The sequence below is a fragment of the Chrysemys picta genome, chromosome 20 (assembly GCF_011386835.1).
Source record: "Chrysemys picta bellii isolate R12L10 chromosome 20, ASM1138683v2, whole genome shotgun sequence".
In the NCBI taxonomy this organism is placed as follows: domain Eukaryota; kingdom Metazoa; phylum Chordata; order Testudines; family Emydidae; genus Chrysemys; species Chrysemys picta.
The window spans coordinates 23,858,563-23,873,623 of NC_088810.1; the positions used below are offsets into that span (position 1 = coordinate 23,858,563).

The following is a 15,061-nucleotide window of genomic DNA, read 5'->3' on the forward strand; positions in this document are numbered from 1 at the left end:
GAGCCCCCCATACCCAGCTGCTTCCAGAGGGGCCACACCCCAGGACTCCCACAACTGGGCTCCCTCCACCCAGCCCAGGCCTCACAATCCATGCCCCCCCCTTCCAGCCCAGGGTACCCCCCATCTGCACTGGGGCCTGAGCTGCACCCCCTCAGGCCTGGGGCCCTGTCCTCTGCCCCAGTGCCCCCATATCCCCGCCTGCCCCCACTCCTGGGGCCCTCAGAGCCAAAGCTCCGCCCATGAGGCCCTCCCAGGCCCCGCCCTCTGCCCCAAGTCCCGCCCCCTCCCGAAAAGGGAGAGGTCACATGGCTCAGCCCCTCCCCCCCCCCGTCCGGGGGAGGGGAAGAGAAGGAGTGATCACGTGGTGCAAGGCCCCGCGAGGGGCGAGCGGAGTCACGTGGGCGCGTTCTCGCGGCTGCGCAAAACGCGGCGGCCGGTCGCCATTTTCCCCGGCTCGGCGCGCGGGGGGAGTAGGGAAGGAAGCGGCGGCCATTTTGTTTTCGGCGCTCGAGAGCGAGTGCAGCGGGGAGCGGGCGGAGGGGACGGAGCCCCACGGAGCCAGCCCCGCGCCCCACCCCCGCCCCGCAGCCCCGCCCGGAGTCCTGGCGACCGTCTGCTTCGGTGACAGAGGGGCCCCGGGGGGGCGCGGGGGGCCCGGCGCGGGGATCGCCATGTGGGGAGGAGGGGTCTGGGTCTGGGTCTGGCCCCGGCCCGGCGAGCCCTCCCTGGAGCGGAGCCGGCGGGGCCCGGGACGGGCGAGCCAGGCCGGGGGGAGCCGGGGGGGTCCCGCCGTGCCCGGTCTGCGAGCCCGGGGCGATCAGCCCAGCAGAACCCTTGGGGCGAGCAGCCTTCCCGCCCTGCGAGCCAGGCGTGGGGCTGAGAACCGGGGGGGCGGGGGGCTAGCCTAGGCCGGGCCTCCCTGAAACCAACCCCCCCCAACCCTTGGGGCGAGCAGCCTTCCCGCCCTGCGAGCCAGGAATGGGGCTGAGAACCGGGGGGGTGGGGGGCTAGCCTAGGCCGGGCCTCCCTGAACACCCCCCCCCAACCCTTGGGGCGAGCCGCCTTCCCGCCCTGCGAGCCAGGAATGGGGCTGAGAACCGGGGGGGTGGGGGGGCTAGCCTTGGCCGGGCCTCCCTGATACCAACCCCCCCCCCCTTGGGGCGAGCAGCCTTCCCGCCCTGCGAGCCAGGCGTGGGGCTGAGAACCGGGGGGGTGGGGGGGCTAGCCTAGGCCGGGCCTCCCTGAACACCCCCCCCCCACCCTTGGGGCGAGCAGCCTTCCCGCCCTGCGAGCCAGGAATGGGGCTGAGAACTGGGGGGCCTAGCCTAGACCAGGCCTCCCTGAACACACACACACACACACCCCCGACACACACACACGCTTGGGGCTAGCAGCCTTCCCGCCCTGGCTCGCTTGGGGGGGGGGGGGTACTAGCCTAGGCCAGGCCTCCCTGAATACACACACCCCAACACATACACGCTTGGGGGGGACGGGGACTAGCCTAGGCCAGGCCTCCCTGACCCCCCCCCCCCCCCCCCCCCCCGTTGTAAACTGGGCTGTGCAGGGGGCTCCAGAGCTCGGGCCTTGCGCCTCATCTCTGTGACTCCGGGCGCTCTGGGCTGAGTTCCCTGCATTAGGTGTGTTGCTAATAATACAGCTGCGTGGCTGGCGCGGGTCCGAACTTCACTGGGGGATAGATTCCAGCCTCCCTTGGGGGCCAACATCTTCCTCGGGCGTGGGGCCCTGTCCGGGCAGGGGTTCAAATACCAGCTTTGTTGCTATTCTGCTTCCCTGACCACTGGGGTGGGGATTTTTTGTCAGAGAACCATGTGAGGCTCTTTATGAACTGCCTGTTTAGACGCATCCCAAATCTGAAAATGGACATGACTGTACCGCTGGTCTCAAACAATATCCCTGTCCAAACAAGCGGTGGACGTCAGTTGTGTTGCTGGCTGCTGGTGTAATTCGGCTGCAGCACGGATGGGCCCATAACGGCTCTATAAAAAGCAAAAATGTTGAATAAGGTTATAATGGGTTTGGTGTGCAGTTGCGAGGCATAGCCCCCTTCCTTGGGCCATCAGCCTAGTGTTTGGCACACCTAATACCTGTGCGGGGACTGCTTGCAGGGGAGGGAGCATTGGTATAATTTGGCTAGGGTCTGACAACTGATGCCACAGTTCCAACTGAGGTAATAACTTGGATAGAGGAAATATTGCATCCAGAGCCTTAATGCCTAATGCAGTGGTTCTCAAACCTTTGTACTGGTGACCCCTTTCACACACCCCTTTATAAATTAAAAACACTTTTTTATATATTTAACACCATTATAAATGCTGGAGGCAAAGCGGGGTATGGGCTGGAGGCTGACAGCTCGCGACCCCCCATGTAATACTCTCGCGGCCTCCTGAGGGGTCCCGACCCCCAGTTTGAGATTCCCTCGGCCTAGCGTATCAGAAACTGAATCCAGAATCAGAAAGATTAATTGCTACTGCTCTCCTGCTTAGAAAAACATAACCTCATTGAAACCAGCCAGTTAGAAATGATCTTCACCAGGCTGTTCATGGCATACAGAGGTGAGATCTTCACTGAAAGTCGAATTTAGTGTTCCTGTGGCATTAATCTGACATACAATTGAGAAATGAGATAATAAACTAGTGAGTTATGCTGAAACTTACCTTTTAGGACATTTCACGATGCCATGAAGTGCACTGCTAGCGCAATCACATCACTGATTTACATGGTTCTTGGCTGTCTCCACACACACAAGTTTGGCTTGGTAAATCTAGCCAAATAATTTCATGGGCTCAGTTCTTCTTACTAAATCTGGCTATTGTTCGTTTCAGACGATCGTGATCTGAAGATGGCTGCGCAGTCAGCGCCGAAGGTTGTGCTAAAGAGCACCACCAAGATGTCTCTGAACGAGCGGTGAGGAAGCCAACAGCAACTTCAGCTCATAAGAAATTTTTACTTAATTGTCACTGTGTCCAGTGTCCAAAACCAACGTGGTTTCTGCCCTGTTTTAACCTAACTAAAAAAAAAAAAAGCAGGTGGCTATGCGCCTCTGTCTTAAGCCGCAACAGATGTGGTACACGAGGTTAAAAGGGCAATTATTTTGGAGGATTTTGTCAGTAGCTGTTAATATTAAACTATATGAGACGTAAATGTGGTGGGATGTCTTATTAAAAAAAGAGAGAGAAACCTCGCACCCTCCCTTTTTCTTCCACGTTTTTACATTTTATATAGTTGACCACTGCAGCATGGTAGCATGTTACCGAAGCTGCAGAAGGCTTGCTGCTTTGTCCAAGGGAGACACGCATGTGGTGTGGTCTGGCCTGTAAGAGGCACGCAGCAGGCCACCAAACCAGCCCAGAGGCCCTTTAACAATGTTCTTGGGCCTTGTAAGAGGCAAATGCTTTGCTTCATCTCCATCGCTTTCCTTTCTTGGCACTGCTTTCTTTTTATTTCCTCTCTTACAGAGCCTTCCGCTCTTTCATGCCATTAAGCTTTTGCACATCTATAGTGATGAACTAACAGTGACGCTTCTGATCATATTTCACTTTCTCACTAACTCACTCTCCGATTAAATGTTAATATCATTAAGCCCAGGAGAAATGAAGCCATTTATATGCAGTCCTTATTCCAATGTGCACTGCAGTGAGCAGTAATCTTAGCCAGTGCTTGCGGTTTATGGCCAGCCAGGCAGATAGGTACGGTACAGGGGAGTTACCTGCCTGTTAATTGTGTTAGTTCCAGCCAGACCACACTGAGCACTTTGTAGTGCTCAATTTCACTGTCATTTGTAGCTATTAGGATACTGTAGAAACTGATTACTGGTGAGGAAGCTGGTATGTTCACGCCACATAATTTTTAAAGGCAGAAAATCCCTAATGCACCAAAGAAATTTCCAAATGCCAACGAAATTGTAGTCTAAACGAATGCACTTATATGGTGGCACCTCTTATGGTGATAGAATTGTCCTCCTTATAAGTATTATGCCAGACCCTTGATTTTCTGTTGTCAGTGACACAACTCTCATAAATATGCTTACTGCCCTCAAACTATTAAACAGTTTCCCCCCTAAACAATCTGTCTTGGCTTTTGCAGTCAGATTTCAGTTTGCTTTCCTGTTTCTTTGTCATGTCTTCTGTCTCTCATGTCCATTTCTGCTTGTTGCTTGTTTTTCATAACTTCTTCCACCTTTAAAAGCAGTAGCTTAAAACTTGATCACTTTTGAATTAATATGTTGCACTTATCCAAATCTGCATTTCCTATTCTAGCACGTTTGTGGAAAACGAGGAATACATAACTCGCATATGACATGATCTAAGTGTACCACTTTTTACATAAAGTTCATGGGATCTGGAGCTCCAGTCTTGAGAGCCATGAAATGCCATAAATGTTTGTAATAAAACTTTATTTAAACATCCATTTTGTTCGACCTTGAAGCTTTACTAATATGCTGAAGAACAAACAGCCGATGCCAGTGAATATTCGGGCTACCATGCAGCAGCAGCAGCAACTGGCCAGTGCCAGAAACAGAAGACTGGCCCAGCAGATGGAGAATAGACCTTCTGTTCAGGCTGCCTTGAAGCTTAAGCAGGTGAGAGAAAGTGTCCTATTCCACTGCAGACAGTTGGTGATGCCTGTCAGCAGCTGGTGGCTTTTCAGGATATGAGAATTTTTCAAGATGTCACTTGAAAGTAAGAGCTGAGAATGTTTGGAGGGACTTCAAGAGAATTTCAGATTGTCACTGCAGATAAGTAATGCTTTATAGCTTGTTAATTAGTTAGTCTGTCGTGTCTTCTGTTGGTTATTGTTTGTTTAAATTTCCTCCTTTGCTATTTTTCCAGAGGAGAGAACAACCTGAAATTTCACAGCTTGTTCCCTCTCCCCCCACATAAATGGTCTGATTCCAGTTTTCTGGATCTGCTGAATTCTTAATGCCTTAATCTAGCTTCTGTTGCATCGCAACATATTAGCTCTTGTTCCCTGTTAGTGCCTCTCTTTTTTTTTTTTTTTTGAGGAGTCGGGGTCTCTGCCTGTTTTTTTCTTGTTTTATGCTATTGCCAGCAGTTGTCTGAACAAGAACTACATGAACTAAAACTGAGTTCTTGGTTTCTCGTAAATTCTTGCTAAAGTAACAAGAATCTTACTCTTCCTGTTATCCACATAGACTGACTGACCAGAGCTGTATGCTACTGAGCAGCCCAAAAGTTGGCTTCCATTTGAATGTCCAGTGTGGAACAGCAGGTCTGAGAAAGGTGTATTCATATGGAGTTGTACATCACATTTAAATAGTGCCTGTGCATTGCTCAGTGAATGGGGTCTGCTAGATGTGAGCCCTTGTTGATAAGTGGTGATTAGTGTATGGTGCCCGAGAGGCAGTTAGCTATGTTACTGGTGCGAAGTGCTGCTTATCAGAGTATCTCAAACTGTAAAGAATGTAACGTGCTGTATAACAGAGCAGAGAGAGACTTGGAGAGTGTCTCTTGAAATTTGTATACGTATGGTGCATGGAAAACTGGAATTAAAACATGGGTCTGGGGGGTCCTGCTACACTGCTGTGTGCTAGCTTTAAATAGCAGCCCTGCATGACTCGAATACAGTAGTCATTAAATATAATCCCAGACATCTTTGGGCACACTAGGAGAGAGCTGTGGAAGGTTCCTATTTGAGCGGCTTCGTCACATAACTGCAATCTTGATCTGACTCTTGTGCTGGAGTTTGGTGTTTGTTCTTGCATGAAAAGGAATGTAACTGCATTGCACTCAGAGCCTACTGTCCCGAAAATCAGAACCAGGTGCTAGTAAGAGAAACTTTCTGTCTGGAGCTTCTAAACAAAAGCTCCATATATGAATAATTTATGGTTTCCACAGAAAGGGTTTATAGTATAATCTCATAAGGGCTTCACTAGTGATATAAAAGGATAGGCAAGTCTCATTTCATAAAGTACATTGTCCCCTTTGTTTGCTGAGTCAGTGAGTGGCTGAATCTGTGTGAAGAAAATACAGACCCTCTTACTTTACTTCACTGGCACCTGTTTCACTTTTTCATTGGAACCGTGTACACACACTTGCACACATACACACTATCTCTTAGGATTAAACATGGTTCTGGATCTTGCCCCGCAGTTCAAGATCAAAATGTATGTTGAGTTTGAGGTTCATGTTGGAACTTCCGATGGAAAAGAAGGTAGAGCACACCCCCTTCTCAGTCAGCGTAGGTTACGGTGGTCCGAAGCTGCCCGTAGAGTCCTAGAGCACAGCCTGTCTCTAATGCCCTTTCTCGTGTTGAGGAACTTGGGCTGCATTGAGGAGCATTATGGAAATGCATAGGAGTAAATCTAATGTGGAGGTACAGCCAGCAGATCAAGTGGAGCATTGCATACTAGGACTGGTAGCCTGTATGGGTGTCACCTCCTTATTAAAGATGACAGCTGCAATATGTTCCTCTGGGAAAATGTGGGGACTCTACTGTAGTTTAGTAGTGTTGGGGTGCTCTTCAGCAGTCATCACCAATTGACTTTGGAAGGTCTATTCGCTGGTACGTTGGGGAACAGGGACTGTTCCTCTGGAGGAGCAGCCTGTGAAGAATTATTAGGGTCTTGTGCACCATTAGGGAGGCCGTGCAGTCACAGCTATGAACGTTCAAACTCACCACCCACTGCGCTTCATTCAGGACAGCACCATTTCCCCTAATGCATGACCATCCCTTCCTGTGTTTCACCAAGTGCCAACCAATGTGCTTCAGTGTCCTATTCCAATGCAAACAGTACAAGGGGCAGGTTTGGCTGCGCAGGGTAAAGGGTTGGGTGTTGTAGACCTGTTGGGGTTCATCTAAAAGCTGTTATACTGCCTAAAACTGTGAAATGCCTGAAATCTTATGATTGTACTCAAAGACAGCTGGTATTTAACATCATTCTAGCCCCTGCTGGCTACTCTCCAGAGAAGTTGGGCGAAAACAGCTTTAAAATTTGTTTGACACACAGAACCAAATATATGGTATAATGCAAACAGATCCCCAAATTAAGGCTGAAATATATTGGGCTGTGTGGTATAAACTGGGTCTAAGTGTTTCCTTAACTGCCTTGAACTGATCATTGGTCATTTGAGAGGAGAAAACAATCTTGGTCTTAACTCTGAATTTCTTGGCTCTTGTGGTTTTTAAGTTGGAGCTTAATGCAGTTGTTTCGGAGAGGGTGAATATTCCTGTTTGTGCTAGCTTATACAGACAAATGTGGAAAAGGGTTTAGTCTCTGTGGATGTCTGGGGAAATCTAGACATACGATTGTTCCAGTGAGATCACTGGATCTGAAACTCTGGGCATATGATTATCAGAGGCTGACCGCACAAGTCTCCTGGCTGTAGACAATCTTAAGTTTTGCTCTAGGCATTTGCAGCAGGCTCATCACTCGTGCCGGAGCACCTTTCTCAAATGGAAGGCTGCAGCCCACCTTGGGGATTAGATCTGTTTCACTTCCTAGCCGGGCTTACACGTGACAGACTGCCCCTGTCTAGACAAGATCTTTCTTGAGACCTAAATACTTTGCAGTGGGTCTTGGGCCCTATATAGATTCTGCTTCCTCCTTTGCTGGTGGAGGTATCTGCTTCCATCTATGCCAGTTGCATGATAAGTCCCTGATAGCTACATGACTTTCCTGTTTTTAAAAAAACTTTCATTCCAGAAGAGCTTAAAGCAGCGCCTGGGTAAAAGTAACATCCAGGCACGATTAGGCCGGCCAGCAGGACCCCTGGCTCGTGGAGCTGTTGGAGGACGAGGGCTACCTATGGGTCAGAGAGGTTTGCCACGAGGAGCCATGCGTGGTGGACGTGGAGCGAGGGCGTTGCTGAGAGGAGGCATTCCCCTCAGAGGTGAGTATATTGTTAATATGGGAAATAAAATATCCCTGGGGGTGGATATTCAATGACTTCTTGCTAAGTTTGACAGCTAGTTTCTTGTTTTGATTACCTACTTGACTTTTTTACCTCACCCCATTAAAGGTCAGAGTTTACTTCGGGGAGGACGTGGTGTATCCCCTAGGATGGGCCTGAGAAGAGGTGGCGTTCGAGGTCGTGGTGGACCTGGAAGAGGTGGTCTAGGCAGAGGAGCCATGGGTCGTGGAGGAATTGGTGGCAGAGGTTAGTGTGCTGACATTTGGGAAGGCATGAGGGCATTGTTTAGAGAAGAATCTGAAGCAGCCTTTAGCTTTCACCTTCTTGGTTAAAATAGAACGTAGATTAGCACCTGTGAAGTGGAATCTTCACCATAAAGATACTAGGCTGTACACGGGATACAAACCCATTATATTTTCATTTTCTGAACTGTTGGTTTTAGCAGCATTTGAGCTGGAAGGCAAGATCCTAGTTTGTGTCTCTGCTTCCCAGAGGGTTCTGGAGAGTGGTGGTGAAACTGACCAGAGTCTTGTCAGTGTCACGCTCCTGCTAGGTGAGGCTTTGAGTAGTGGCAGAGGCGCTGGTGCAATTTCTGTACAAACGACCCTGCATTGTTTCCCTTTCCAAAGGGAATGAAGTGTAACCTTCACAACCATATAGTGCTAGAAACACATTCCTTAAATGAAAGTCTAAATTATGCAGAAACTGAGGGCTTAGGCCTCCAGCCTCAACAGGGAAGTGTCCTACTTGCTGCTTAAGTGGAATTTTTTCAGGCCCTGGTTTTATTAGTTCACTGGGAGTTTGAAACGGAATCTGTTTCTTAAATACTCAGTCCTTTTCATAGTGCAAAGTATTAAATTACGACAGTCCCCAAACGGGATTGGCACTGGAACAAATGTAGGTTGCAGTCGCAGCTGACCTAGTGGAATCATTAATGCCCAAACTAGGGAATTCTCAAATGGGACATCACAGCAGTCAGAGCTCACTGAGCCACATGTTGTGGCTTTTTATTTTAGCAAAAGGCCCATTGGTTTCTTTGCAGCACCTGTGTTCCTAGATGCTGTGGCAAATGGCAGGTAAGAACCTACAACTTCCTTGCTTTTGTGAATTAATATTGGAGATTAAACATTATTTCCTAGTCTTCCTTGTAGAATGACATTAATTCAGTCCTAGTGGGTTCTAATGCCGAAACAGGTCCCTCAGAACTAGTTTGACACCAAATGTAAATTTGGTGGGATATGTATCGAGCAAGCTTATTCCTAAATTGTTAATGGCATTGCTGCTTTCTCTAAAGCTTGGTAGGAAGGGTGGTGGGGAATAAATGCTAATTATACTTGGCTAGCAACTGTCTAATGCATCAAGGCACTAACGTATGTTAGGGATTAATGCCAGGCTAAAATGGTACCAAGCAATGTAAAGGGTACCATAGGGCTACCTTCTGGACCCTGCATTTGATGCTGATGGGCACGCACAGCCTTGTACGAGACTGCGACTTCAAAAGCCATCTCAGTTAGTGGAGTCTTCACTACTTTTAAAAGTAGACGGTAACCAAAGTACATGCCCTGTATGGAGTTACAGCACTGTATGGGCTGCCACTGTCTCCCGGAGGGACACGGGCTCATTAGTGCTTTGATATGTAACAGGTTTACAAAAAATAGTCCACACCAACTGTTGGGTCTGCTTAGGCTCGGCTGCAAAAACCGTTCTGTGTTAAAAGTCTCGCTCAATAATTCTAAATTACTGGCATTGCGATAACAGGGTCTGCTGCAACACTAGATTAGTTATACTTGTTCAAAGGAGAAAACTTCCCGTTTAATGTGACAAATAGTTTGTAACTTGCCCACAAGTAGGAAGTCATTAGTTCTCATACTACTGTCCGGAGATTTGAACAGACACTTGATGCATAAGGAGAGACAACCAGGGGAGTGTCTTGGCTGAGGGGCTGATCTAGTCAGTAGCAGAAGCGGCACCGTTGGCCACCACCTGTCTCCACCTTGCATGTGGCTCTCTTGCATACCACGTAGTGTACAATGTGTCACTCGGTGGTCTCTACACTGGGCATTGTTATGTACCTGAGTGGCTTCTTCAGTGGACTGCCCACCCAGCTGTTGCCTTGCCTAGGTAGTATGGGGTGGCGAGTCGAGGGCACGCGGGCGGCTGTAGCTAAACTCTCACTGGTGGGATTAGGTCAGTTCCTTAATATTTGTTGCTCTCTCTGTCCGAGTCCAGCGGTGCATTCCAGTGTGGTATGTAACTGTAATCTCGTTTCACTGTCAGGTCGTGGCATGGCCGGCCGGGGAAGAGGGGGCTTCGGTGGTCGTGGCAGAGGCAGAGGACGAGGAAGAGGCTCTGCACGTCCTGCATTGACCAAGGAACAACTGGACAACCAATTAGATGCTTACATGTCTAAAACAAAAGGACACCTCGACGCTGAGCTAGATGCTTACATGGCTCAGACAGATCCAGAAACTAATGACTGAAGGTCCTTCTGATAGACTCTCGTTGAAGTTAATGTGTATGTCAATGCCCATAAGCTAAACATGGAAAAACCTGATTCATGCTGGAAGGACCTGCAGGAACAGGGGTGGCCCTGTTCTACCAAGAGATCAGATTTTAGTGTGTTCCTCTTACATTTTGATACTATATGTTGTATGAAACCTTTTTTGGATTGTTTTTTATAATTTTTCCTAACTACTCTGAACATGAATGTGACAGACGAGCTGCAGATCCAGGGCTGGTGTGTGCTCAGCACGCCAGCCCGGCTGCGATGGCACACGAAGTTCCCTTCGTGCTTATGAAGGGAAAATGCTGCATGTATGCCACAATCTCTGCTTCTTTAGGTGAAGTGCTCATTGGTGCCGAACACAAGCTGTGGGATCACATGGTTATACGTGCCTGTTACTCTTAATGGTTTGTTTCAGGATAGGAGTTGATCCCATAGTGTGGCTAAAGGGTAAATCTCCACATTTGCAGTTTTATTGTTGCAATAACTCATTTGAAGTAAACATACCAAAACGGCTCCCTCCAGGACTGCCTAATCAATCAAATTCAGGTTAAGGAAGATAGACATGTCAATCTTTTATTTTGTACCAAAAGTTCATCCCCGCTGGTTGCTAGCATTCGAACGGTAGTACAGAGAGGATTTTCCACGTTAAAGTCTGTTTTTCAGATAAAATTTGAATTTATTTGGTATCATGTTTGAAGGGATGGCACTAATGGCTTCTGCGTACCAAAATCTAGAAAAAGAACTAGCTTTTGTTTTAAGGCTCTTGAAACAAGCACGTTAATGACGTCTGAAAGAAAATCATGGGTAGAATAGTCTCTCCAAAATACCGGGTCCAAAATTGGTTTTATCAACAAGTGCTGTTACCTTTCAGTGTAACCAAAACTGAATTTTCAATCCAGTCCAACTTTGGTGGCTTCTGTGGTGCATTTAACCTAGGTTGGCTTTAGAAGTTGAGAAGGGGTTTGCTTTCCTCCCTACCCCACCCCCCGAAGATTTAAGTTCAACCATCCTGTGAACTGTTCCAGTTTCAATGGAATCTTGTATTTCTCGTTCGTTGTGACAAAGGAGAAACAATTATAAAAACAATATGTGGACTTTGTGGATTTTTTAAGTGGTATTCTCAAGCATTAATTGTTGATCGTAAACTCTGTGGGATGAATAACTTTTCTAGTGGGTATGAGAAGACAGTAAACTATCATCCTCTCCTGAATGGAACATCACAACTACGGTTAGAAAACGTTCTAGGTTAGAACACGTTCCTAATAGAGCTTCCTCTCCCCTGGCTGGCAATCCATTATAGCTGGAATTTCATCTAAATCCCCGGTTCTCATGGTGTAGATTGGAGGGTGGGGGAGGGCCTGGTCCCCACTGCCTCCAACCTTTGTTATGCATGCCACTGCTTATCAAGGGCTCCCAGCGAATTTGTACAGGGCGTCCTCGATGTTTGACTTACGAGACAAACGGCACTTACAACGTTTCTGAACTGACACCCTGATTCAACTTATGACAATTGGTTTCGACTGGCCGATGCTCGGTCCGGCAATGGAGTGGATTGCGGTTACAATGTTTCAACTTACGAGGCAATTTTCAGGAGCCAATTGTGTGGTAAGTCCAAGGACTGCCTGTATACCAGTTCAAAGAAGGAAACTGACGTTTCTCCTCAGCTTTCCTTGATTATCTCAGTGTGTCTGGCTGCGCTAACTACTATAGCGGGGTAGGCAACCTATGGCACACGTGCTGAAGGCGGCACACGAGCTGATTTTCAGTGGCACTCACACTGCCCGGCTCCTGGCCACCGTCCGGGGGGGCTCTGCATTTAAATTTCATTTTAAATGAAGCTTCTTAAACATTTTAAAAACCTTATTTACTTTACATACAACAATAGTTTAGTTATATATTATAGACTTAGAGAAAGAGAGCTTCTAAAAACGTTAACATGTATGACTGGCACGCGAAACCTTAAATTAGAGTGAATAAATGAAGACTCGGCACAGCACTTCTGAAAGGTTGCCGACCCCTGTACTATAGTATGCAAGGGCATTCAGACTGCCAACTACTTTTTCACACGCATTCATGCTGTGATGTAACTTTGCGTTTGCACTTTCAACAAGGATCTGCTTTACTAAACTACTACACGTATGGCCAGTACAGATTTCAATACTGCTCTAGGATGTTTCTTCTCTAACCTCCAGTTAGTCCTGTGACATCTTCCCCTTGAAAATACTGTCCCCACAACTCTTGCTGACAGTGCTTTAAGGTTGCCAGTTGAAGGTATCATATCACTTTTAAACAAGTATCTTAATCGTTCATTAAAGGGACACTTGAGGTGCTAACACAGCCCCCAACACTTACGTTGTGTTAAATTTTTCTAATCTATTACTAGAAATATTAAATTTAAAAAAAACCCTCCTTTTGCGTGGCAGAGACTGCAGGAGAGGGTTAGGTGCAAACATAGCATGATGCTGCTTCCTGAATGGGCACATGAAACCTAAAAGGTTCAATTGACTGGGTTATGAGAAGGGGGACACTATAAGTAAGACATCAAACTCTCTACTGTGGTCTATTTACTGGACTGCGTCCAGTTCAGTCTTGCTGTTTGAACAGAGAAATGTTCCCTTAAATTATTTGACCACCTAGCTGAACTACTCCATGAACAGAAAGGAGCACAGGATTCAGAACAACAATACCGTGCATGAAAAGCAGGCCCTGGCACTACCCGGGATCTCTGCACATTCCCTACATTTAAACATTGAAATGCTCAACGCTGAATGAGCTTGCCTGATTTATTCCAGGCACTAGGTCAGGGGGCGGCAACCTTTCAGAAGTGGGGTGCCGCGTCTTCATTTATTCACTCTGATTTAAGGTTTCGCGTGCTAGTATTAAAAAGCATTTTAACCTTTTCAGAAGGTCTCTTTCTATAAGTCTCTGATATAACTAATCTATTGTTGTATGTAAAGTAAATAAGGTTTTTAAAATGTTTAAGAAGATTCGTTTAAAATTAAATTAAAATGCAGAGCCCCCCCTGGACTGGTGGCCAGGACCCGGGCAATGAGAGTGCCACTGAAAATCAGCTCGTGTGCCGCATTGGGCAGGCGTGCCATAGGTTGCCTACCCCTGTACTAGGTGCTGCGGCTCTGCCAGCCGTGTTACATGTAAGGCTTCTCAAAGCTTGTTCCAGCCACGTTTTCCCCACATCTCTTCCTTTCCGAACAATGTTTGTTTCATGGTGGATTGAGTTCATAAGACACACATCCTCCTCCCCCTTCCAAATCTGTCACGCCAGCGCCTTCAAACCGAGAGAGTAAATTCACCTACCTGAAGCTAACGAGACTTTACTGCATATTTTTAGTTTTCTTTTGAGAGGGCTGGAAGGGAGTAGCGTGGGGGAGGGGGAGGGTTTCGTTTGGCAGGGAAAAGGGCTTGCTAATGGGCTATGGAGCCTCTGGGTCTATGTACAATGAGATTCTGCTGAGTACTTCCAACCACATACGGGTCTGTCTAGGAGCCTGGCAGTCTTAAGAGGGCCCGCAAAGAAGCAATAGGCAGGGGGACTTAGTTAGCCTGGAGGTGTCTTCCTGCAAGGCTGGACCTGCCACTCCTCTTGTTCTGTGGGTCAGGTTGGCTCACAGGGATGCAGCTCTTCTCCGCTCTGGCATTTTTTTATTTAAAAACATAAAAGTGAAGCGGGTCCTGCCAGCAGGGCCTAGCTGTTGCTGTGTGAACACCACTCCTAGCAGGGGCCAGGAGTGCAGAGGAACAGAGCCGTAACTGAGTTACGGCCTGTGGTGCCTAGGAAAGCTGGTGGGTATGGCCCATTGTGCCTTCACTTCTGCATCAGCCTGCGTATTGGTCCCTTGCTGCTATAGGGCAGTGTGTGGCATGCCCTCAGCTCTCCCCAGGTGAAATAGAAACAACCACACAGCCCTCACACTAGGAATTGCCAGCCTGGATCAGACCCATGGTCCACCTAGTCCTGTATCCCATCTGACAGTGGCCAGTCCCAGCTCCTACAGAGGAAAGGCGCAAGACGACCCAGTAAGGGGATAACCTGCCCCTGGGACACTTCCATCCTAACACCCAATAGTTACAGGCCGACTTTGAGGCCAGGAGGGTTCTAGGAACAAGGATTTTTAGGGTCCCTCCAAACACACGTGAGAAGTCCATGGGACTGCTCATGCATGAGACGTGTCAGTAGGGGCTCAGGGTGCGTCCACAGCAGGAAAACAATTCTTACCTGGACTTAGTTTCACATGTGGTCAAATCCTAGTGAAGACAAGGCAGCTTGTCGTTTTCACCACCGTTAGCAGGATAAGGTAAACACGAGAGACAGCCTAACATTTACCTTGAGCTGCTAACGTGTTAAATTTACAATGCCCTGTCTTCACTTGGCTTTTACCTCTGTATAATTACCACAGGGGAGGAACATCCTTTTCTGCCTCAGGAAGACCAGTGCTTAGGCCTGATCGGAAGTTCTCCCACCATAGGCATGGGAGATAGGCGTATGATTGTTTTACTGACCTAGCTCTGCTGGTGGAAGCCCTAGCCCGGTGCTGTTAAACGCGTGTTACCGTGCTGTGCAAAGAGAAGCACGTTTAGACAGATGTAACTGCAGCAAAACCTTCCGGTGTGGCAGTATCACTACCAGTGACACGCCCCCAAGTGT

General features: G+C 48.0%; 1 protein-coding gene across 6 annotated transcripts; it reads left to right on the forward strand.

Moving 5' to 3' along the window:
- Positions 1-454: 454 nt before the first annotated feature.
- On the forward strand, positions 455-11,492 carry CHTOP (chromatin target of PRMT1). Of its 6 annotated transcripts, none has more exons than XM_065574602.1 (7): positions 455-621; positions 2,844-2,925; positions 4,447-4,600; positions 7,688-7,871; positions 8,001-8,138; positions 8,909-8,968; positions 10,170-11,492. In XM_065574602.1, exons 2-6 carry the CDS (start codon positions 2,861-2,863, stop codon positions 8,947-8,949), a joined length of 582 nt encoding a protein of 193 aa, XP_065430674.1. In that variant the 5' UTR covers positions 455-621; positions 2,844-2,860; the 3' UTR covers positions 8,950-8,968; positions 10,170-11,492. The 6 variants fall into 6 exon arrangements, with proteins under 6 accessions (XP_065430674.1, XP_065430673.1, XP_005280664.1 ...); XM_065574601.1 differs by having other exon boundaries at positions 8,935-8,968; XM_005280607.4 differs by having other exon boundaries at positions 456-621; positions 7,685-7,871; positions 8,935-8,968.
- The last annotated feature ends 3,569 nt before the right edge of the window (positions 11,493-15,061 follow it).